The 26,363-nt window shown below is 36.4% G+C and overlaps 2 protein-coding genes across 2 annotated transcripts; both read right to left on the bottom strand.

Annotated features, from left to right (window-relative positions):
* Positions 1-883: 883 nt before the first annotated feature.
* Positions 884-3,497, bottom strand: LOC110800010 (malonyl-CoA:anthocyanidin 5-O-glucoside-6''-O-malonyltransferase). The gene has a single exon (XM_022005301.2). The coding sequence runs from the start codon at positions 2,532-2,534 to the stop codon at positions 1,005-1,007; it is 1,530 nt and encodes a 509-aa protein (XP_021860993.1). The 5' UTR covers positions 2,535-3,497; the 3' UTR covers positions 884-1,004.
* Positions 3,498-10,678: 7,181 nt separating this feature from the next.
* LOC110800012 (uncharacterized) lies at positions 10,679-11,602 on the bottom strand. Its single transcript, XM_022005305.2, has one exon. It carries the CDS (start codon positions 11,485-11,487, stop codon positions 10,759-10,761), a length of 729 nt encoding a protein of 242 aa, XP_021860997.1. The 5' UTR covers positions 11,488-11,602; the 3' UTR covers positions 10,679-10,758.
* Positions 11,603-26,363: the final 14,761 nt, after the last annotated feature.

The following is a 26,363-nucleotide window of genomic DNA, read 5'->3' as shown; positions in this document are numbered from 1 at the left end:
TTATAAATTAGCCGACCTAGAATTTTGTAATTTATAACAAAAATAAAATTCACAAATAAAATCAATAGAAGTGCACTCATGTAGGCAAAGGAACGATTAACATGAAAATAAAAGTACAAATAATACTCTACAATTCCATAAAGGTCAAGGTACCAGTAAAGCAAAAAGAAAACAAATTTGGACAAAAATGCAATTATATGGAATCAACTTCTGATCCCTCCCACAAACGCTAACCAACGCTTAAAACATAAAGTTTGTCTCTCCTTGCCACTGAGACAAACATTTGTACTTGATTCATTTTGCCAATTTTTTTTTTAGTTATTTCTCTTTTTTTCCTTTTTTTTTTTTTTTTTTTTTTCTTTTTTCTGTTGGCGATTCCGGGGAATGGGGGTGCAACTGTACCCCTTGTCCCCCCGAATACGCCATTGCTTTTATTAAACATAAAAATATCACAAAAAATAAATACTTTGACTTTTACATTATAGCAGGTTAACTTTTAAACATTTCGAATTTACTTTACATCCGTCTTACAGTATATATTGTACTTAGGTCTTAATTAAGAGTTTGTATTTTAAGAAGAGTCTAACCAAACCGAGGAGAGACGTGTGCTCCTGATTGTTATTGTTTGTTTTGTTAAAATATGAGCACTACGTAATCAACACAATAATGTATTAGTAATTATCATTTAAACTAATTATCCACGATTTTATAATAATGTATTAGTAATTGTCATTACCTGCTAGTTACCAGCTTTGAAACATTAGTTGTTGCTTTCTTGGTAATGTCGTGCTTAACATGAAATACTCCTATAATAATGTATTAGTAATTGTCATTTGAATTAATTAACTTGTAGAGTGGTAGGGGTTTGCATCACGCGTCCCACTTTATCTTACGAAGTACTCCATAGTATTATTATTAAAAAAGTGCAGTAAACTATGGTGGACAATGGAAAACGTGCAACGCCACAAGTTGAAAATGAAAAGGGTACAGAAGCAAAAAAATGACTAATTTTGAAAAACAAGGAGGCCTTGAGTGAAGATAGAGGAGAAGTCATCCATAATGGAGTTTGGTAAAGTGAGGCCAATTTCAATTCCCCTTTTCATGTCCCTGCTCTGTGTAAGAGAGATGGCTCTGGTAACATCAGTTGAAATTTCCTCTATCTTCTTCGGTTTCCCCCACCAAAAATCCGTCTCATAAAGGTTCACCTTGGGCGACCCAACCACATGAATATGATCTTCGGATTCCATTAATGTCTGCCATTCATATATCCATTTCTCAGCTCCTCCTAAAACATCTTTATCCAACTTTTTAATGGTTAGCCCAATTGCATCAGCAGCTGCCAACATCCCCTCACCTTCCTTCAGTAGCTCCTCCCTCTGCGCTGCTGCCCGTCCAAACCCGACACAGTTGCCAAGATACTTAGCAGGTACCCGATAGGGTAAACGGGTAATACCACCAGCAATAAATCCAAAGTACATGGTGCCTTTTGCTTTGGCTTTAGTAACAGCACTGTTCTGGACTCGGGCTCTCAGAAAACAGGTCCATATAAAGGCACAAGTGACGACGTAGGGTGACAAGAGAACAGGATATGATCTGTTGAGCTTCTCACACTGGGTTTGTAACCATTGTGTAGCATTAGCAATATCAGATGGGCCCATGACGAATGTGGACCGGAGCGAGCCACGGACATAAGCAGGAGGAGGACGTAGCTTCATCTTTGTTGACATGGTTGGTTTGGACTCCAATCCCAACCACTGCTCCAACAGAAGGGGCTCAAGTCTATCAGGGTCGAGAATGACAGACCTGTCAGAGACAGGGAAGGAAGGGGCAAGTGAAATGTTTAGATTATCAAACTTGGAGAAAGAGGCCCAAGAGTAAAGGAAGTTACTGAAGGTCCTCTGATCAGAAAGCACAGGATGAGAAGCAAAGCCAATAGAGAAACCAGGAGAAGAGGTGGGAAAGAATGTGATCTGAATAGCTAATAAAGGTGCAGGGAATGTAGTGAGGTTGGAGGATTCAATATTTGGCAAGGAGGGAACCAATTGTTGGAAGAGATGAGTAGACCTGGGTAGAAAGCTGCATAGACCATTAAAATCAGCATCACACAGAGAAACAGTCAACTCAACAGAATCTGATGAGTCTGTCGAGAAAACTAGGTTATTCGGGATAGTATGGGTAGTAGTGGTGAGTTTTCCAGAAAAGGGAAAGTAATATTGCAAGGCAGAAGCGAGGGAGTGTTTGAGCCTAGGGAGGATGGTGGAGCTAAACTCCAAGTACAAGTTGTGGTCGAAAGAAGAAGAAGAAGAAGAAGAAGAAGAAGAAGAAGATTGGGGTGTAGATGGAAGTTGAAAGAAGAAGAGAGGTTGGAGCGGAGGATATTGAAGCCAAGGAATGTCAAAGAAAGTGAGAGGGATAGAATGTGAATTTGTGGTGGAAGGTTGTTGTGGGGAAATGTAGAACGACGCCATTATATTGACTGCAAAACTAGAACCATTACCAGAACCCGTAGTTGAAGAAGAAGAAGGAGGAGCCATTTTCAGCAGGCAGCAGCAACTTAACAAGAATGAAACTTCAGGCAAGCATCAAACCCAGATTAAATAGTACGGAGTAGCAGCAATAATTGGAAGATTCCATAGGCCTAAAATAATTTAGTGGACATTCTGATACCACAAAAAGGACTTCTCTGTGAAACATGTGATTGTTGATTCATCACCGACAATTTCAGGATGATTCCCGTACAAAGACGGGATTCACCATCACCAATCAACAATCAACAATGAGGGACATCGGATATGTAATATCCAAATTGACCCGTTATGGCGTTATGTAACCTAATCAATCTATCCTGCCAAAACAAATAAATACGGACGTCGGACCCTTATATTTTGAATTTTTCTTTTGCAAATGAAGAAAAGGATCTGAGTGGAATATTCAGAGACTACTAATAGTTTAATAATAAATTTTCACCAAAAAAAAAATAGTTTAATAATAAATGCTGAATCAACTACTGTTAAATACACTAACAACCCCCAAATAATTCGGAATCGGCCCCTCTCAATTTAACTACTCCATACAAATTGGACCACCAGTAGCATGGTTTTTGTTGTTGTGTCATGTCAACCATCGTAATGATTAAACAAAAGAGCCAATTTCCCCCGTGTGCCAAATTCTGCACCACATACATTTTCTTCCATTTTTCTTTGTTGATTACAACAATTTAGGCAAAATATTTACTAATACATGTGACTCTGTTTTAAGATCATCTTGCCTGGCTCAGTAGACACATAAATTTGGCCAAATCTTTTGGTGGTAGAAATGCCTAACACCAGATGACCACAAATCCATAACCCAGTAAACCCTAAGGGAACGTTTGGTTCGGAATGGTACGGAACCTCATACCATGGGGGTATGGATTCAAATTCTCATACCATGGGGAAATGGATTCAAATTTTCATACCACTAAGAAATAGAACATATTAGGTGCACTCTCTCACATTTTCCCCTTACATGGTGCTGAGAAAATGTGAGATGGACTTACCCAAGACATAAAAATTACGGATTTTTCATGAAATACCCCCGAATTTTGGCGTAATTCACCAAATGCCCCTCGACTTTCAGAAATTCACCAAATGCCCCTCACAAATGACTTAATACCCAAAATACCCTTACTAATGATGCGCCGTTAGTCCTCCGTTAACCTAATTTTCAAATTCACCAAATACCCCTATTTTAATACTTATTTCACCAAATACCCTTATTCAGAAACTTAATTCACCAAATACCAATAACTTAAAATTACTCATTTTGATGCTCAACGGCTAGTTTTTGTGTTTGAAAATTAGCCGTTGCTTATTGTTTGCTTATAAATACTCTTTTTCTGACGGTTTATTGTAGTTTTCCTATTATTTTGTTAATTTCATATCATTTTTGTCATGAGTTTTCTTTCAAAATCATCATCCACACCCAATGAGTCCACATATGTAAGAGTCCCAAATAAATTTTGTTATCATGGGAGAAAATTTGACATCCGAATATCTGATACAACACTCAATCTGAAGCTCCGGTACAACACTAAAACATAAAACACTCCTAAAAACACCTCAAAACGTCGCAACTCTTCAAGAAAATAGCTACTTCTTTTGTACCTTATTCTTTATGTGACCAATTAATTATATTTACCATGCAATCGGAAGGTATTCCTTTTTCAATATGGGAAATATCTTTAACATATGCAAACAGATTAAAAATAAAGCTCTTATTAATTTTATTCTAACGCATATGTTCCAGCTACCTCGGCTTCTATTGCTTCCATGCCACATATTTAACGTTAACTCCCTTTTGTCTCCTGTCTCTACTGCCTCCAAACATCTTTCTTCAATCTCCTAACTTTCTCTCAACCTTACAGTCGAGGCATAAAGGTTTTCCCACTTTTCTTTTGAGCTAGGTCCTATTGACATGGTCAGATTTATGGACAAATGTCTATTTTTGGATTTGAGGAAACAAGAAAAAAAAAATGAAACTAAGGTATGTTCCAAAGCTCATGAACCAGTGAAAAAACATGAATCTTGGCACAAAGATTTGCCTCCAAACTCAAGATTTTCACATCATGAATCCAAGTTGAAATCGAGGTTGTGATAAAAATATATGTGTTATTGAACTTGATTTCTTAGTTTCTTTACCATTCGGACAATAAGAAAATTAAGGTGTTAGCTTTAGATTGAATTACTTCAGCTTCACTTACATAAGATCCCTTTGAAAATGGGGTTTTTTGGCCTTTTGCTCAGCTAAAGTGCATTGTCTTTACTGGATGAGGCCTGAACTTATTGGATCATAATTGAAACTTACTGAGTGTTGTATCGGAGCCTCAGATGGAAATTTCCTCCCATAATATTAGAAATTGTTTGGGACTCTTACATATGTGGATTCATGGGTGTGGATGATGATTTTGAAAGAAAACTCATGACAAAAATGATATGAAATTAACAAAACAATAGAAAAACTACAATAAATAGTCAGAAAAGGGGTTTTTATAAGCAAACAATAAGCAACGGCTAATTTTCAAACATAAAAACTAGCCGCTGAGCATCAAAATGGGTAATTTTAAGTTATGTGTATTTGGTGAATTAAGTTTCAGAATAGGGGTATTATATGAAATAAGTTATAAAATAGGGGTATTTGGTGAATTTAAAAATTAGGCTAACGGAGGACTAACGGCGCGTCATTAGTAAGGGTATTTTGGGTATTAAGTCATTTGTGAGGGGCATTTGGTGAATTTCTGAAAGTCGAGGGGCATTTGGTGAATTACGCCATAATTCGGGGGTATTTCATGAAAAATCCGTAAAAATTACCCTTGATCGCACGGTGTACCCGGGTACACCTAATAATTTTCAACTATGAAGTTGTTTGGTTTACTCTTGAAATGGATTCTATATTCCATTCATAATACTTGGTTTACCGAATGGAATACTAAACGTAACAGATTTAATTTTTTGTACATTCTAAATCAAAATTAATTAAATCTATATAATAACATATACATAAATAAGATACCGCCAAAAAATATCTCAAAAAAAAAAAAGTAAAAAATTGAGTGTCAGGCTAACTTTAACAAAGAAAAAGGCTGTTGAGTATTAGTGAAGGAAAAAGTTGCAATAACAAGTTCATTTGCAGGCTAAGATGGATAATACTACGAGTTAAAATCGCAAATTCAATCTCACTTTATTCCACCATAACAATTCAATTACCAACACCCCAAATAATCTAGCCAACAAAAAAAAAAAAACACATTCCATCGATCTAAAATAACAGCCATCACCCACGTATGTCGCCGGTTAAGTTGTTGGAGGAGGAGAAAAGTTTGACCAGTGACCGTTGTGGTTAGCTCCAAAGTGGTGAGGTGCCGTCAACCTTGTTGTGTTGGTGCTTTTTTTTGAGTTAGGGTTTGTATCTTGGGTTGAATGGATTATGAATCATAAGGGCTAAGGTGGGTATGCAATTCTAGGGGAATGGGATGGAGTTAGAACCCCCTTGGCATGAGGTTTCATACCAAAATGTCTCAACCAAATAATAATATGGAAAGGAATAGGTTCTAACTCTATTCCAACTCATTACAAAAAGCCCAACCAAACACCCTCTAAATGTGTCGTTTGGAAATCCATAGTTATATAGCAGAGTGTTGATTGCAGCATGAAGCACCTGATCCAGTTATGAAATGGTAACTTCCATGCCCAATCTTGCCTTTCCCTTACCTTAATCGGTACTCTTAACTTCCACTAACAGTTTGGTATTAGATCTCCTTAGCATCTCCGTGTTGTAGAATCAAAAAAAAAAAATCAGAAGAAAGATGGGCAGTCAGAGGATGGCTTATATCTTAAGACGGCATCAGTATGCGTAATGAGGTAAAGGCCAATATCAATTGACCACCATGAGCATTTACCTTACCGGTCCAACATACGTAGTGCAGATGAGGCAAGCGTCAAACTAAAATAAACACTAGTAGCAATAATTGATATGGGTATTACTTACGCCTAAAATAGTTTACTGGGTTTATGCATCAATTTCTAATACTTCTTCCTGTGACTTTTATTTGCAATGTTCGGTTTATCACGCTTGCCAATGATATTATTCCCATTGATATTCTTTGGTGATTTATACATAAGGCAGAATATGATTATGTGAAATCTTATTGTATTCGTCTCAATGTATATTTTTTCAAAATATTAACTATTTTTTTCTTAATCATCATTATCATTACCCCCATTCCCTCAAAGAGGCTTCCGCAAGAAGCGGGGTATGGGAGTCGGACGTACGCAACCTTACCCCTAAAATTGCAAAGAGGTTGTTTCCAATAAGATTTCACATAACCATATTTTAACTTCTGATATTATTTTTAACATTGCAACTAAAAGTGTACGGAGGAATATCACAAATCAAAAATCGACTTCTGAGTAACCGACAACTTTTGAACGATCACTATCAACCTTCAACGAAGATGGACATCAAATAAACTACTAGTTATAATGCAATTTGTGGAGTAATTTATCCTGATCCATTCTCGTGCACTGACAGTTCAATCCAGGAGTTCAAGGATTTACTGATCAGTAATCTAGCACAGTTAATGTCTCTTATCTTAAGTGTGGACTTAACAATCACATTAGCTCTCATTTTCTATCTATTTTAGTATGATAATTTTAATTTCTTGAACATAGACCTGAGAATGATAGACAGTAACAAAGTTACTTTATCCAAATATCCCACAACAAATTACTCAACAGAAACACTTCTAAAAGTACAGCCGATCCTTTCCTTAGTTTTAAAAAGCGCTTGGGCACACCTAGGCTGCAAGCGCAGGCCATAGCGCATCCATCCGTGAAGGCGCAGCTCATTCCAGAAAGCGCGCACCTCAGGGTGCCTTTTCCAAGGCACAAGGTGGTGCGCCTAGGGCACCTTTGGATAACAGGTGCAGGATAGAGGATAACTGGGTTAAAAATATATAGAAGTCCAATTTTTTTCCCTTTCAAATTAGCTATTTCTCGTTCTTTATGATGCAAATTCGAGCAAAAGCCCTTAATTGATTGCATGGATTTTAACCCTTAAATTGAAACCCCTAACTATTACAAAAAACCTAATTTTAAAATTGGGTAGCAATTGTGGTCGGCCACTCACCAGTGACCTTTGGTGGTTGTCGGCGCTAGATCTTCCGGTGCTAGACTCTAGTGAAGCGCGATTTGTGTCCCTTGCTCTCTTCTTTTCTTCGATCTTTTCTTTCTCTCTTTCATCGGCCACTTTTTTCGTGCTTTCTTCAAATTTTCATTTTTCCTTTTTAATTTTAATCTTTCATTTACTTACTGATCCAGCTTTACGTGCCTTTGCTTCGGTCATTTTTATTTATTTATTTATTTTACCCTTTTGTTTTATGGGAAATTCTCAATGGTAGCCTTCTACTATTGCATATTCTCAATAGTAGCTAAAAAAAATTCGAATTATCATTGGTAACCTTGTATTACTATTTTTTATCAACAATGACATTAATGAAGGTTTTGATGTTAATTTTGTTATTTTAGCTAACCATGATTAACTAATATGTAGTAAGTGGTTTAAATTATACAAAAAACCCTAAATAACTTTTATTTAACCACGAAAACTTAATTAAAATCCAAACATGCAACCCAATTTCAATAAAATAAAATTATGTTCTATACTTCTATGAAAGTTATCATTTGATTGAACCATTTACTCGTTTCATTCTACTTGAAATTATGGATTTTTATCAGAAACAAATAAAATTGATGGACAAGTGAAGATCGAACAACGTTTTAGTTAACCTTCTTCAACCTCAACAACGGCAGTGTCTGAATGTCTTCTTCAACAGCTCTTCGCCTCCTCCACCCTGCTCCTCTCTCCTCAATTCACACGCCCCCTCCAATAAATCACCCTCTCTTCTACACAAATTTCGATTCTACTTAGTTCACCACCGCCGCAACTTTCGCTGTTCATCGAGACATTCACAGTTTACGCCACCACCACCACAAATTTCGACAATGGTGCCCCTATCTTCGACTCCGAAAATCCTAAAAACTCTAATCCTAGCTTTAGCATGATGAAGCTTTCAAGTGATGAGACGAGAAATCGAAATTGAAGCTTTTGTTGGTCAAGGAGATTAAAATCCTCTTGAAAGAATCAAAATAACGCAGTTCTAAGGACGATGAATTAAAATCCTTTTCCAATCTAACCCCTGCTCTTCGATGGATTTCCAATTTGATTGAAAAATTAAATTAGTTCTTTTAACAGGATAATTTGTGTTTGATAATGGCCTAATTTTTTAAGTTTTGATTGATGTTATTTTTTATTAGTTTTGGTCTGGGCAGTGGGCAGTTAATGTTATATGGAGTATGTATGATTGTATGATAAAGCTAATCCGAAACTTTTGGTGTTTTTTCGTACTTTCAAATTTCTATGTATTGTTATAAGCTAACTGTGGTTAAATATTTAATAAATTTATCAAAAAGATTCATAATTATGTTGTTGTGTAGAAAAATTAAGAATAAAGGGCTATCAATGATAATTGGTATTTTTTTTGTTACCATTGAGAATGTTGAAAAGTAAAAGGTTACCATTGGGAATTTCCCTTGTTTTATTCTGCGGCAGGTTACTAATCAAGTTGTCTCTCCCCTCTTTCCATAAATTTTTCTTTAAAGTTTTCTAAGTATAATAGTTTTTCCCCCTAACAACAAGTATAGAAGCTTCTTTTATCCTCTTATTTTAACTAATATCAGTAAAAATAGAATTAAAAATAATATTTTAAAAGGTGTGCCTCGTACCTGCGCCTAGGCTCCACGGACCTTGTGCGCCTTGGTGTGCCTTGTTCTTTGAAAACTAATATCTTTTCCAGCCAAATAACCTATATAATTAGAATCCCCAAAAGCAGTTTCTTCTCATTCACTCTCCCGAATCCCACAAACTGGATTTGTAAACACTCTTGTATAGACAAAGAGCATACCCAAGTCCCACTGCAAAGAGTGTCCTCCAAAGATAGCTAGCCACTTCACAATGGAAAAGAAGTGGCAGGAGTCAGGGCTCATTACTATCTCTCACCATTAGCTCAGGAAGGCAAGCAAACGTCCACACGAAAGCTCACCATAAGAGGGGTAATTGCTTTCCAGATGGAATTTGCTAACGGAAAAGCAAATTACTTAAGAGGACGATTCAAGCAATTAGAAAGGATTTGACAACAATACCCCTAAAGATTCTCCAACCAAAACTCTAGCTTGTTAGTTACATTCTGCTCATATGTTTTATACTAAGTATTTGGTGCTATAATGAAACCTGAGGCTCATGTAAAAGCCACAAGGAAAAGGAAACTAACCTAGGATTCTAGAAATATGTCTTTAATTGTCAAAACCTGTCACGAAAACAATACTTAGCATAAAATCCTATATCATAATTATAAGTGAAACAAATGACTTTAGTTTTCAAAGCAATGCATCACAATACCAAGTCATGTTAAAGAACACTCAGATCCATGACTTTCTTATATACATCGAAACGGGTTCAAATTAAGGTGATTAGAGAAGGTGCCCACGAGTGTGGACCTCAAAGCTTCCTATGGGTATAACTCCAAAATCTTGCAAGGGCACCTTTTAGTATGTTGCTAATGCCTAAATTTTGAGATAACCAAATGCTATAGCACAAAACTAAAAGAGCAGTGATCACGGCTCACGAATACTGGAAAACAAGGGAATATATTATACAAAAGTTCTTTTAAAACTTGGCATATTGTGTTCTCATACCAACACCTCGAGAGAAAGTGAGAAAAATTCCAAACCAAAATGAGTAAGACTACATGCCAAGGCAATTGAAAATAGGGAAGCAACCCGTAAAGGCAGTTTTCCATTTACATACTACATAGTGACACCAAAGGTTCAAGGACACAAGATCGAGCTCTAGGTTTGTGGAATATTTGAGAAGGGAGTTTGGGGAACTCAAAGCAAAGGTTATAACTCCCAGAATAAATGTATTCTGCAGCTGTGCTACAGTGCTAGATAGTCTAAGGTGGTTGTTCTTATAAGATCAAAAGGATACAGATGATATCTCTTAAGTTTGAGAGAATTAAAGCATAAAACTCATGCTAATTCAAGGAGAAACTTCCTAATGTATTACTAAGCATAATATAATGTAATTAAAAGGGAATAAAAGTAATGTAATTAAGCAGATCAATAGGAGTAGAACAATGTAATTTATTACAAGGGGGTGATAAAATTAAAGAGAAGATGAAACAGAGTAGATTAAAGAGAGGGACAAACCAGCAAGACACAAGTAAGAAATTGCGCTGAGTCGGAGGAAGAAGATACGGAGTTGCTTGGAGATTTGCATGGAGCTGGTCAATATCTGGAGGCGCCCAATATTCTCCATCTTCTGGAAGAAATGCATAGATTTCAAGGATTGACGGAGCATAAAAGCCATGGAAAAAGGAAAGCCAAATGCCATCAGAGCAAGAGCAGAAGCAGCAGCAGTAGCAGCAGAGGAGGCAGAAGCGTAACAGTAAGCACCGATGGCTAAATGAGCCAAACCCAGCAAAGCAAGGAGCCTGCTCACGTTGTACATGGTCTTCAGTAGAGAATGGGTCACCTCCCTTGTTTCGTTTGCCAGAGGAGAGAGATCCTTCTCCACGGTAGGGCCCTCAATCTCCTGATGCTTCATGTCTGGTTTGGGGCTGGGGTTAGGGTTAGGGTTCGGGGTAGATTTGGGATCAGATTCATTTGTAGATTCAGACGAGTAGAGTCGTCGCCTGAGATTTGCTGCTGCAGCCGCCTTCTCAAAGTTAATAATGGAATCGGAAGGAGATTTCAGGTAGGGGATTTGAAGATGATGATGACGACGGAAATCATAGTGAGAAGATGGTGAATTACAAGAAACGCTTCTTCTGGAAAAGGGATTCTTCTTCTGGAGGAGAAAGGTAGTAAGCTTTATCAAACTTCTTCTGCTCATCTTTTGTTTCGGAAGTCGGAACCCCCCAAAATCAAAGACGGAGACTGAGGTTTTACCCCCTTTTGGCCTTCGCACCACCACCGTCAACAAATTTTACTGATTGGATTGACTCGCGAGATCACGACTATTACTCCCTCTATTTTTAAATATTGTTTCCATTTTTATCGCATTTGCCAATCCACATTTTACAATTACTAGTTGTTGGACCGTGCGCTAGCGCGCACGGTCCCCCAAGATATAAAAAACTATCTCTGTAAATGCTAAGTAAATCACGAGCCTAGCTATTCAATGAAAATAGTTAAATATATACATATATATATGTGGTTAATTAATTCATTAGGACATAGAAATCCCTAATACATAAGTTATAATGATCCAAAACGTGTAATGAGTATTTCTTAAGAACATAAAATCACAAGGGTTACATGTTCCTTTGAAAAAACCCATCACACAAGGTAGTAATGTAGTATACATACTAAAGTCACGCAACATAAACATTAGTTGCTTGCAAAAGTAGTACATGGTTTTAGTACTACTTAGCTTTCACACACACACAATATTAATTACTACAACAGGGCTTGCACAAATACAAAGGGAGGTATTTCTCAAAGTGTTTACACTTCGCCGCAACCTCCAAAGCCTCCTCTGCATTATCCTCTTGGATAGGCCACTGGAGCGCATTGCTCTTGGATAGGCCACAGGGTTGTTGTCGATCTTACCTCGACCGACATGTTCAGTACAAAGCATATTCTTCACGGCTGCGTTTGCTTTTTATATCAACCTGAAATAAAGAAGGTATGCGTAAGTCATTAGCTAGTAATAAAATTTCATATTCTACTGTTTTTCATGCTTTAAGTAGACCAAATGTTGTTCATGATGCTTTAAGTCGATCATGCAATTCTGGTCATTCTCACACATGTAAATCACAAAAAATGGGAATGGGTTACAATTTAGTCAACCAAATAGACAAATGATTGTCTTTGTACAACAATATAACTAAAAATGATCGTTTTAGAAGTTGCAGACAACAACTCCAGCAACAAACATGGTCAATCAACAGTCATATTCGCCAAAGATCTTGAAAATCGCTAGTCCTACTCAAATCATCAATAGCATTAGCTCTTTCACTGCAGCAAAACTCTAATAATCTGTTTAGATAATCTCAAAGCAACCACAACCTCTTTCAAATAAGACCTCTCCTCTAACAGCCAACCGCTTCTTGTCTCCCTCCAAACCAACTCCTTCAGCTCCTTAAAATCCAGCCAAGTAGAATAGTAAAAAAAAACGCATTATCCCATAAGTCTTATCCCATAACACAGAAGCCGAAACCTTACTCAAAGGCCCCATCTTTCGAGTTAGAACTCGACATTGATTTCAAAATGTGATGAACTGTATGGCTTAATCATGCATGTGCTAAAATTAATAAGGGCATAATCGTTGTTGTGCTCTTCAATTCATAAACCAAATATTTATCTCTCTCTCTCGCGCTCTCTCCAATCATTGTTCTTTTCGCCACTACCTATTATTCCCCCTTTCTAATTCGTCGTATATAGATATTTATTCCTACTTTCTCCCTCGCTAACCCTGTATCACTCATATTTTTGGTTTTGTGAGTTTTATAAAGTCTTTCAATATGTGTTTCTTCCTCACTTACACTCTAAAAAATCAGTTACACTCAGTCTCCGGCTGCTCAAACTTGGCCCAAGGGTGTCATATGATAAGTATATTTTCGGATGGCTAATCTCCCATCAAAAACTACGGCAGGGCTTCAAATTCAAGGGGGTCAAATACATACAGGACCAAAAGATTGGCCTTTCAGAAAAATTTAGAGAATCAATTCCCTAATGTTATCATACGCTTCAATATGTACAGCCAGCTACTTCACATGATCACTTCACCCCCAAAATCGTTTTTATCTTCAAAGTATTGAACTAACTATAAGCCTTCTCAGATCTTATTGATCCTCTGCGAAGACCCACCTGGACATACTTGACCATCAAGCCATAAAGTCAAGTAGATGGCCAATTAGCTATTGACTTTTCAACTTGAGTTTAATTAGTTGTACTCCATAACTTGTAAGCACAATTAAGTTATGATGATTTCTAATATAAGATGTATCACACATCACGAGGATCAACTGCTACAAAATGGGAATATTGCATCAAGGCTAAGACATGGGTTGCAAGATGAAAATGCCAATGGGCATAAGATATTCAAGTTGACTTCCGCAAATGATTAACAAAATTAAGGGAGACAAGTAATAGCTGGTTTCCCACAAGTTTCTAAGTACTGCATTGGTAAGATAATGCGCACTAACCCGGTAACAGAATGTCGGGCACATGACTCTTCGAAGTTACACGGTCTAGCATTCCCATATCTCCAACATAGCAAATGCATCATGATCAAACCACGGGGCTGTTAATGCTAACATCCTACAAAATCAGCACTATGCGCAATTACGCATGACATACATGCTAAAGATGTAATAATAGCTTAAGAGTTTTAGATCAACCAACTGGATAGAGATGACTCAGTTGAGATTTCCATCATCAAACATCAACCAAGTATTTTCCTACCTCTTCTGTAACCCCCATTTTTCTGCATAAAAATTCACAGCTTGGATGTTAGAAGTAATATCCTGACAGCAAATTACGGCAACTCCATGACAGTACAACAGGCAGCAATATGCAAGTAGGACTGAATTAGAAAGTGCAATTACATAATCAAATGGATTCAATTATACACCACTGTAAATGACTGATCAGAAATTGTTTTGCCAAAATAATCAATCGACAGAATGAAATTTTGGCTTTCACACAAGGTAAAGTAATACATAAGGCCAAATTACACATTTATACACCCCAGTGTTAAAACTACCGGAACACCAAAATTTTACACTCCGACGTAAGAAACCTACTCACCAATCACCAATTTTTTTGAAAGAGACCTATGATTTCGATCGACATTTCCATAAATTGATACATTTTTCTAAACCAATACAAACTTGTTTACACTGTTCTACAACAAACAACAGAAATTTTAATCATCAATTCGCCAACAACTTTCATCTTCTTCCACCATTACTATTACCCCGAAACAGATCATTGTTAATCTGAGCCTCAACATCCTCAACATTGTATTTGATATGCTTCTTCGGGTTCCTTCCAGCTTCAGGAGAGTTCTGGAACTTTCCAATGAAGTTCCAATAAGCAGGCAACAGATTTTGAGTAACAGAGGTCTTCAGTTCATCCCTCAAGTGATCATCAAATACGACCCACATAAGATTGTACCTTTAATATCTCCTCAAAGTAAGCATTGAACATCCTAAACCTCTCCTTCAAAGGCCTCGAATTCAACCCCCCGTTGACATTACTTCCACCGCCATTCTCCACCTTCAAAACCCCAACCACCTTATTCCAAGTACTCCTCTGATAATTAACATGAAACTGCCTAACTTTCACATTATGTTTCCTAATCAATCATCCTCTAACAAAAATCCAAGCTCACTATCCTTCACTTTCTGGACAATGTACCTCCCATTGTTCATCATAAACACAAAGCTCAAAGAAGGGTTCTTATAAACCTTTGATTTTTCCTCAAAATTACTCTATAATAAATCCATAATCCACGCCATTTGGACCGACAATGAGCTCATTCCCGACATCCCTCGCTCCCTCTCCTCCTCAAACACCTGTTCTTGTCCAAGTATTTGACAACTAATTTTTGTAAAAGTTTCATGTTCTTGTTCCAAAATAAAGTGTAAAATGTGCATCCCTCATCTAAACGGCAAGGATCCATTAAAAATAGGCGGGGTGAATGGCTAGTTTTGGTGCTTGTAAATGGCTAGTTGCATAGAAATACACATGGAGTGACAAAAGTAAGAGAAAAAAATAATACAACAAAAGAGCAGAAATCAATTCTTTCATACCCAACGAGGAGTTAAGATTGGTTTGCAAGCTAGAAGTTCCTGTTGGGTGAATCTTGAATCTAAAATAAATAAAATCACATGTGAGACAATATCCTCTGAACACTTATTTCCAAATATTGGAAAGACTATGTTAGAGACAAGTTGGCAGAATAATAAATAAAGAAAAAAACAAACAAACTACCACTACCCAAAACTCCATAAGAAGACCAACACCAAAACTGTCTCATCAAAGTAACTCTCGTAGAAGTATCCCGATCAGAATATTAACCTCTCTAATTCTTATTTTAAGTTGAAGGGTTTAACCCACATCATGTCTAATACTGTAATGATGCATCATGTGTTTCTAACAATTTATATTCATCCTTTATGTCCATGAAAGGTGGAAATCTATTGATAACCCTTTCCCATCGTAGAGATGTATCGAGCTATAACAAAAACATCGTCTTCTTATCATAAAACCTAATACATGTTCAATAAGTATACTTGATGAATAAGTGCGGCCGTAATATAACCCTATAAGAGTAGCGCATAAGAAGAAAAACATAAGCCTAAATGAATCTAAGGAAACCTACAAGGTAAGACTGAGAGAGTGCCAATCACACAAAAGTGTGGCAAAGAGCAGCTCCCCAAAGCCACACAAACAATCATTCCGTTAAGGTTAGTAGTAACCCAAAATATTTTCCCCGAGTCATAAGCAATTGTGGATTTTACTATGCCACTTGATACTTACCTAAGATGTATTACAAACACTACTCACACTGAAATTTCAAATCAAAGAGGCCATACAGAGATGGTTATAGGAAAAATAAAATGATACTAATAGTCTACAAGCAAAGTCAAAGAGTTTGTATAAGAGCTTGTGACAGACAACATCCCCAATAAAATCAAATAAAAAGTACTAAGCACTGAATTCGTATTTCAGATTCCTGAGAAAAGGACAATGCATATAGGCATTTGGAACCAGATAATAAAAACTACAAGAAGGATGTAAAAAAATTCATGTCCAAAATTGAAATGAATAAATAAATAGATCTGTTTTTTCCTTTTTTTTTGAGAGGAGATCTTTCGTTATTATAATCACCTCTTACTTTCAAATCTGCTTACCTACTAAATCCCTTTCAATACCCTTAAATATGGAAATTATTCTCAATCAACAATGTTTTATAACTACCAATTTGATAAGCCAATCATAAAGCTCCTATTCACCTCTTTTGTAATTTCAACGTTCACTCTTTTTAGACCATAACTAAGATACACAGAACTTACAGTTTAATAACCCATGTCCATCCAACGCAAATTTCAGGATCAATCATGACATACTTTGCAAAAGTGAAGTTCTTAGACTATGAAGGTTCAAAAGATCAATGAAAATCAAATCTATTACAAGGAAATCAAAGAAGTATGTCTGAATATCGTTGGCAATAGAGTCCTGAAGCTCACCTTCAAGCTTCTACGCGAATACCAGTAGAAAATAACAATTGCATTACATATTTAACCTTCATCTGCAACTTGGAGACTTATATTCCCCCAATAACAATTCAATCAATAAAAAAAATCGAAAACGAAAACCTAGAAAGAGGGATTACGGGAGAAACATTAGCGGGAGAGGAAGACGGAGGAGGGGACGACGAAGGTGGCAGGAAGACGACGAACGAGAGAAGAAAACGAAACTAATTCAAAAGACCCTTAACTCACAGTTCTTGCCGCGATGTATCCCTGAACAGAAGAGAGAGATTAATGTAGCAGAGAGGAGATAGGAAGCATTCTTAGAGAAGGAGTGAGAAGGTGAGAGAAAATGGGGCGATGAGTAGAGTTAGGGTTTGTTGAGGGGTGAAAGAGAGAAGGGAAGCACTGAAGCAGGGAAGTGGGAGAAGGGAAGCAGGGATGAAGGAGGGAATGGCAGGGCGGTAAATCAATAAGAAATTCAAGGGTGTGAAGGTAATTCCACTATTCTTAAGGGGGAGTTTAAAAGACACTCCTTGCTTTTTAAAGGGGTATGATTTCTATTTTCCTTTGTCATATTTGTCAATGTACAATAAAATTTTCATATTATTAAAATAATCAGGAGACAAATCAAACAAAATATCACATGACTATATATTTTTTTTATATATATTGGAAGTAATTCAAAAAATTATTTTTCATAATGAATAGTGTTAAGATTCCAAATGGAAAAAACATTGAACGGTGGAGTAGTAAATTCTCCTTGATTGACATTCAAAACAACAATTTAAGATTAATAATAATTAGTTAATAATTATATTGGCGAGTTTTTTGTTTAGTAGTAAAAGAGATTAATGTGGGACTATAGATATTGTTATTACGGTTTTTTCATGAAATACCCCCGAGTTTTGGCTTAATTCACTAAATGACTATCAAGTTTCGATAATACATAAAGTACCCCTAAAAGAAAACTTAATACGCTAGATACCCCTAATGACGTCATCAACCCATAATCAACTAATTAACGTCTAATTAACCCCCTAATCAACCCACCATTAACAAACCTAATTAACCCTTCCATTAACCCATTAACCCACTAACCCAACCATTTCTTTTTCTTTTCTCTATTTCCTTCTTCCATTCACCCACCGCAGCCCTGCAGCCACCACCATCACCGTTGGCGAACCACCGTTTTTCCTCCCTCCTTGTACTCCAGTCGCCTCCCCTCCCTCCTTCCTGTACTCATGTAGGGATGGAAATGGGTGGGATTTGGGTCGGGTGGAGCATCACCCGTATCCATCACCCGGTTCCATCCGCTCCACCCGATCCATCCATCACCCGCCCATCACCCGGGTTCCGTCCATCCATCACCCACGGGTGAATCGGGTGGATCGGGTGATATTCGGGTGAAATGCGTTAAATTTTGTGTATAAATACCGACTAATACGCAAAAAATATTGCTAAAATAATTCCAACATTTAGTTCCAAAACATGAGAACTTTCCCAAAAGTACAAACATTAAGTTTTACAACCCTTTAACTTTAATAAGAATCTAATTCTTCCAAAAAAAAAAACGTATTCAACAACAAAATAAAAATATAGTTTGTTTAAAAACAACAGGTGTAAAATTAGCAAAGCAACATCAGCAGCCAACAAGCAACAAGCAACAAGCAACAGGCAGCAGCAAGCCAACAACTCAACAAGACAACAACCAACAACACTGCAGCAACAACTCATTGTGTACTATTATATGTTCCTGCATAATTCAAAAACCCAACAAAAAAATAAGATAACATTAACAAGGATTAACATATTTTACACACAAGGAAGACAAACAAGAAATATTTGTCATGGAGATTGGATACAGTCAATAATATTCACAAAGATGAGGTTCAGCCAAACGTTATGATATTATAGACTAGTATCACTATTCTCCATCTAGACTAAATATTCTAATTCACTTATGAAAGCTTATGGAAGAGCTCATCATCTCACAGTTAGCTACTAAAAAACATGGTCAAAGGTTGTCATTCACCAACTCACAGCTAGATACAATCTGCAGCAGCACAAAAACCAAACACCACATACAATTTCCTAATGTGTTTATGTGAATCAGGGACTACTTTTCTGTTCACCTACAAATATGAAAAAACTGGAAAGATCTACACTTATGAAAGCTTGAATTCAAGCCGACTAAACAACAACAATTAAAAGTTTAAAACAATCAGACCTTGGTTTAACTAGGTCGTCTGAATTCAAATTAAAATAGCGGAAACCTCAACATTAGATTAGTTACGAATAAAATTTGAGTGAATTAGTTAGAAACTAAAAGAATATGAATCATCGAAACAAACAAGGTCCGCATCATTGAAACAACTAAGCTCCATAACCTTAGATTAAAAATAATAACACCAGTGGAAAAAATACATGTTGAGGGGGGCATTTTCGGCTTATTGAGGCGAACATGGCCCGCTTCGACATACGGGGCTTCAACAGCTCACTAAGCTGTTGAGGCGGGCTTTGTTCGCCTCAACAGGCAATCTGTTGAGGCGGGCTTTCAAAAGCGTGCCTCAACAGCCCAAAACCAAAGGGAAAAAAAGGACTTGTTGTGGGGGGCATTACCAAAAGCACGCCTCAACAGACACCTCTGTTGAGGCTCACTTCTTAAATACCCCCCACAACAGACCTGTATTTTTGCGCCAATACCTGTACATTGGCGTCATAATTCATATGTTGTTGAGGCATACATTAAAAGCCCCCTTCAACAACATTAATTTTTTTTCTAATTCTTTTAAAATATAAAATAGGTGGCAATAACCAAATCTAGATATATACTCCATTGAGTATTGAAACCTGCACACCAATCAACACCAGAATAGCAAAGGCATGAATCTGCTTATTTTTGATAAATAAATCATTACATTAACTGCATTTATATTAACCAAACAGAGCAAAGCGTATAGTACGTACGTTTACAATTTTTAAACACCTAGCTAGTCTAACAAATTACAACTAATATTAAAAAATAAAGACAAAAGACTAGAGAGCTAGTCTAACAAATTTCTCTAATCCGCCCACTTAGCTCCCTTTAGATCATGCATTACAAACCTTAATTAAGGCCGTGTTGACTTTCTTCCAATCGACTCGATCCCTGCAAGATGGAAGGAAAATATATATGAGTACCAAAGTTTACACTCATGATATTATCTTTACATTCCACTGAAGCATAAAAATATATAGTTGTAGACTATAGAGATAATTAAGTTTTTGAAAACCATGCAGCTAAACATGTACTTCTAATTGCTCTGTGGGCATTCAAGTGTCCACGAAAGCTGATGCCTGTCAAACCATGATTAGTTGGTTGAACAGCTCTAATTTAGACAGATCTAATGCGTATTAATCATGTAATAAGAATCAAATGAGTCCTTAGGTTCTTTAGTTCAAAGTTGAGAACGGAAATGTCATTTTAGCTCTAAACATGACCTATAACGACCTAACGAGCCTTAAATGTGCATAAATATATTCGAATGAGTTTTAGAAAGTTAAAACTATGCATATTAGTCATGTAATAGAATCAAATGAGTCATTATGTTCTTTAGTTCAAAGTTGGGAGCGGAAATGTCATTTTAGCTCTAAATATGACCTATAACGACCCAATGAGCCTTAAATGTGCATATGTAGATTGGAATGAGTTTTAGAAAGTTAAAAATATGCATATTAATCATGTAATAAGAATCAAATGAATCCTTAGGTTCTTTAGTTCAAAGTTGGGAGCAGAAATGTCATTTTAGCTCTAAATATTACTTATAACGACCCAATGAGCCTTAAATGTGCATAAATAGATTCGATTGAGTTTTAGAAAGTTAAAATTATGCATATTAGTCATGTAATAAGAATCAAACGAGTTCTTAGGTTCTTTAGTTCAAAGTTGGGAGCAGAAATGTCATTTTAGCCTAAATATAACCTATAACGATCCTATGAGCCTTAAATGTCATACATAGATTGGAATGAGTTTTAGAAAGTTAAAAATATGCATTTTAATCATGTAATAAGAATCAAATGAGTCCTTAGGTTCTTTAGTTCAAAGTTGGAAGCGGAAATGTCATTTTAGCTCTAAATATGACCTATAACGACTCAATGAGCCTTAAAATGTGCATATGTAGATTGGAATGAGTTTTAGAAAGTTAAAAATATGCATATTAATCATGTAATAAGAATAAAATGAGTCCTTAGGTTCTTTCAAAGCTGGGAGCGGAAATATCATTTTAGCTCTAAATATGACCTATAACGACCCAATGAGCCTTAAATGTGCATACGTAGATTCGAATGAGTTTTAGAAAGTTAAAACTATGCATATTAGTCATGTAATAAGAATCAAATGAGTCCTTAGGTTCTTTAGTTCAAAGTTGGGAGCGGAAATGTCATTTTAGCCTAAATATGACCTGTAACGATCCTATGAGCCTTAAATGTCATACGTAGATTCGAATGAGTTTTAGAAAGTTAAAACTATGCATATTAGTCATGTAATAAGAATCAAATGAGTCCTTAGGTTCTTTAGTTCAAAGTTGAGCGGGAATGTCATTTTAGCTCTAAACATGACCTATAATGACCTAATGAGCCTTAAATGTGCATAAATAGATTTGAATGAGTTTTAGAAAGTTAAAACTATGCATATTAGTCATGTAATAAGAATCAAACGAGTCCTTAGGTTCTTTAATTCAAAGTTGGGTGCGGAAATGTCATTTTAGCTCTAAATATGACCTATAACGACCCAATGAGCCTTAAATGTGCATACGTAGATTGGAATGAGTTTTAGAAAGTTTAAAATATGCATATTAATCATGTAATAAGAATCAAATGAGTCCTTAGGTTCTTTAGTTCAAAGTTGGGAGCGGAAATATCATTTTAGCTCTAAATATTTGACCTATAACGACCCAATGAGCCTTAAATGTGCATACGTAGATTCAAATGAATTTTAGAAAGTTAAAACTATGCATATTAGTCATGTAATAAGAATCAAATGTGTCCTTAGGTTCTTTAGTTCAAAGTTGGGAGCGAAAATGTCATTTTAGCCTAAATATGACCTGTAACGATCCTATGAGCCTTAAATGTCATACGTAGATTCGAATGAGTTTTAGAAAGTTAAAACTATGCATATTAGTCATGTAATAAGAATAAAATGAGTCCTTAGGTTCTTTAGTTCAAAGTTGGGAGCGGAAATGTCATTTTAGCTCAAAAATATGACCTGTAACGATCCTATGAGCCTTAAATGTCATTTTAGATCATATGTAATTAGAGCCGGAAACGTGCCACTCTTGTTTACAGGTGGTGCAGTACAAGAGAAGGGGATAATCAATTTAAAGAAAGTGGAAGAAGCTTACAGAAGACATAGGACGAACTTATTCAACATATTCTTACTTTTTGGAAGCATAAATGTTGTTTCCTGGTGTACTTGTTACTATGTTTTAAAGCTGACTTTAGAGAGAGAGAGTTCAATGAGTGATTCCCAAGAAAGAAAATTCGGAAAGGAAATGAGCGGTTCTGGTTCGTACATTCAGAAAACTTAAAGTGACTAACAGTTAATCTATCAACCAAAATTTGATGATGATATATATGAAACCCGAAGTTTCTCATACTTCCTTGGACTGACTGTGCTGTGAAATTGCTAAAGTTAAAGACAATAACGAGCTAAGTAAATAGATTCCTCACTGTAACAACAATCTGTTCTAGCTAGTTCTAATCAGGAAGTGTCCTTACCTTGATGTCTGGATGAGTTAAAATATACTCTCCAAGGAGATAGATCTAGAGTGAAACCATTAACACCGCTTCCAGTACTCAAAACAAGCTGTAAAAACAACAAAAACTGCCATGTTTTAACCACCTTAACAAAGAAATAAATTAGAAAAAAGAAAGAAAATAGGAGGAGGCTGCCATATAATTTGATTTCTACAATTTTGCAAATTCAAACAGATAAAACAATTCAACACAATGACGAACCAATCAAGTACAAAGGAAACAGTTAGCACACAAAATGATAATATTTTTTTCCTTGCTTTGCTGCCATAGTTTACCAATCTGCTATAGTTAGCACCACAATACGTGGGCATAGATCACCAGCAGAATATCTTAAGATCAGCTGAGGCCAACCTGAACTTATCGAAAAATGGACTATATTAGTGTTAAGTTAAACTGAACTAATTGGAATTCAACTGAGCAAAAGTGAAATTCTAAAGACCGTTACCACTACGGCACTACCTGACAAGCAGAATTGCAGCAGTCATTAATGGTTGTAAACATCCAAGTAGTATAAGTAGAGGTGGAGAGGAAAGAGAAAGTTATTCAAAAAATTGTAGAGAGTTAAAGAGACTTGTCACCAAAAGTTACTATCTGAGATTTGTAGCCTAAATCTACTATTCCTTGTAACAGTTCAGTTTAAGCCAATCAATCGAATTCCCCTTCTCCTATTTGTTTTGTTCTTGGTCTCGTTGTTTAGCCTTGTATTTGGGTGTTTCTACTGTGTTTCTTGAGTCTGCAGGAGAGAGTAAAGCTAGGGCTTTACACATTATCAATCCAGAACAAGGGGAGTTTCTTTCAGATAAAATGGGTTAGAATAAACATTCGCATCAATCTCTTCACTGCTCTCAGTTCTTCACCTATCCTATATATTGATTTCAGAGTTCAGACATTTAGAATTTCCTGAACACAACTTGTATTAAATGGCCTTTGCATGTCAGACTCAAAACCGGCCTGTAGCATAATATTCATACACATCAATAGATTTATGATAAGGTCAATTATTCACAGCAGCATATCAGTATTCACAGCAGCAGCAAGACCAGCAGATTAGTATTCAAAGCAATAAATTAACAACAGATCAGTAGATCACAGCAGCAGCAACAAGACCAGCATATTAGTATTCAGTAGCAAGACCAGCAGATCAGTATTCACAGCAGTATTCACAGCAGCAGCAAGACCAACAGATTAGTATTCAAAGCAATAAATTAGCAAATCCAGCAGACTTGTAATTATGGAAAAATTAAAGAACTTTACCAAATCCATGAAGATATAAACGCTTCCATCTTTGTGTCTAAACAACCTAAGTAAATAAATACTCGGTTGTAAAAAATTTAGCCCATTGCTCACGAACCACATCTATTTCCTTATCGGTATAAGGCACATTTCTTGGAGTGTAATCCTGAAATAAGTAACATGATAAGTAATGCTACTTGTAAATTAAGAATTCTACTACATACAAGTACTAGTATTAGTAGTTCAACTAACATATGGTAAAAGAACGAACATTATCTAACCGCTCATCAGAGTTATGGTGTAACGTGACTATTTCATGCATGAACTTCATAATGTAATAGCCACACTCGCGGGCGCCGACTTGTTGAGCACACTGATTTGGAAACAAATCATAAATTATATATCCAAGTAGTTACCCAAATAAAAAGTAAAGCTAATTAGTAAGCATGATATACCTTTATAGGGATGCCTTTCAACCCTTGCGTAGTCGCTCTATTCGGACAAATCCCATCATTAAACTTGTACACTTGGTATGCCCTGGAAGTTGAGTAAAACTTCATGAATCCGATTCGGCACGAAAAGAAATAACTTAAAAAGAAATGAAAGTAACTTACAAACACAAGATTCCAAATGCATTATTTTCTCGGTTGGAACCTATCACAGAGTCGAAAATATATGCACAACCTCTACGTAGGTCTAACACGTACAAAATCCAATGATTTCTGCATTATATATAAATGTTATTGCAACCTTACGCATGAAAATAACAATAACATAGCTATTTACCAAATATCGATCAATCTCTAACACTTACTCTTGATGGTATGGGATCAAAAACCACTTGGTAATGTTAGGATCACCCTTCTTCTCCTTTTCAATTTCAGCATTTGAAAACTACTTTTAAATACATTGATGTAGCATGAGGGCAGGCCTTGATTCTAGAGCTTGACATTGCCTCGGGACAAACAAACCCAATCTAAGAGTTGTCAAATGCAAAGGTGTGCTCGTGGAGTAAACACCTACAAAGTAAATGTATAATGCAAAAATTTCAAAAACTATTATAGTTGACAAAACCAAAAACAAAAATATCGATGGAAAATTTTACATCATATAGACTTGGATCACTGAAATGTTGAGGCACGCCCCTCTAAGGAACTCTTCAACGTCAACCTCATGTACATAAGTTTGTCGATCTTCGTCATAATGCCAAACCGAAGCGGGCAATGGGATTGAAGTATTTTTATATACATCACCGGGCGCCGTAGTGATGATAAACTTCAAATAATTGCATGATGGGCCAAGACCTTGAATTGTGTCGTCTGCCAAATTTTGCTTCTTACTTTTGGCCGCCGATTCTTCAGTTTTACGATCACAAATACCTACCATCTCTTTGGATTTCTTAGAGTTCTTAGACTTCGATTTCGACTCCAACTTATTTGAGCATGAATTTTCCTGTAACAATAATGTTAAGCTAGCATGAAAATTTCAGTTTTGATTTCAGTGTTGAAGCACAGGGGAGTGGGAAGCATATGGTTTACCTTGGCCGTTAACTTCAGTGTTGTCTTCTCTTTGGACCCTAAGTCAAGTGTTGCCTTCTCTTTGGCCGCTAATTTTGTTGTCTTATCTTTGACAACTAATTCTGTTGTCTTCTCTTTGACAATTAATTCTTTTTTCTTCTCTTTGGAGCTACCAACCACCTCTTCAAAAATCTGACTCCTGGACTTCTTTGTTGGGCGTGGAGTAGAGTCCTAAACAGAGGTAGAAACCAAAGGATTTCAAGGCTCTGAATCTAATTCTAAACAGAGGTAGGCAAATAGCAATAATAAATAAAAAGATGCATAACGCAATGAATAACAATTAATAATAAAAAAAATTATACCTCGTCTTCTTCGAAAATCACCAAGTGAATTGGCCATTGCGCAAAACTAGCAAGAGCCCTGCCTAAGTTATTGAATCCACCTCCAGTAGGTACCGGAAGAGTGTCATCATCATGTCCGTCGTAAATACAATCAACTTGGACCTTATAATGACTAGGCTTCATCAATCTAAAGTGTTGGTGCAACGAACCATCCAATGGGTACGCCATACCATCTGCCACTATCACTTTGTTACCGAAAACTTTATCCTCAAGGGCAAGACGACATGGAGTTATGGCCTTCACAAATAAATTTACAAAATTTCAGAATCACTACAAATTAAAATATTGAAAAAACCTAGCTAGGGGTGTTTTGAGTGTATGCACTATAGAGAATATATACCTTCAGCTCGTGTGGTTGCTGCGATGAATTCAGACGAGCGGTTTCAAGTGCACAGTTAACATCAGACTCATCACTTACAAGAGCAGAATCAAGTGTGAGGGTAGATTTGGTAGAGAGGGTTTTTAGTTGACCGGTTGCTTTCAATGTGGCTAGTTGCTTTTGGAGGGCCTCCGCCACCTCCACCTGTTGCCTTAACACGCCCACGGTGATCCTTTTTT

The sequence above is a fragment of the Spinacia oleracea genome, chromosome 1 (assembly GCF_020520425.1).
Source record: "Spinacia oleracea cultivar Varoflay chromosome 1, BTI_SOV_V1, whole genome shotgun sequence".
NCBI classification, from domain to species: Eukaryota; Viridiplantae; Streptophyta; class Magnoliopsida; order Caryophyllales; family Amaranthaceae; genus Spinacia; species Spinacia oleracea.
This window is presented reverse-complemented; position numbering and strand designations above follow the sequence as displayed.

What these genes read in the sequence shown, in the direction of transcription:
- LOC110800010 (XM_022005301.2), bottom strand. Translation starts at nt 2,534, where the DNA reads ATGGCTCCTCCTTCTTCTTCTTCAACTACGGGTTCTGGTAATGGTTCT.
- LOC110800012 (XM_022005305.2), bottom strand. Translation starts at nt 11,487, where the DNA reads ATGAGCAGAAGAAGTTTGATAAAGCTTACTACCTTTCTCCTCCAGAAG.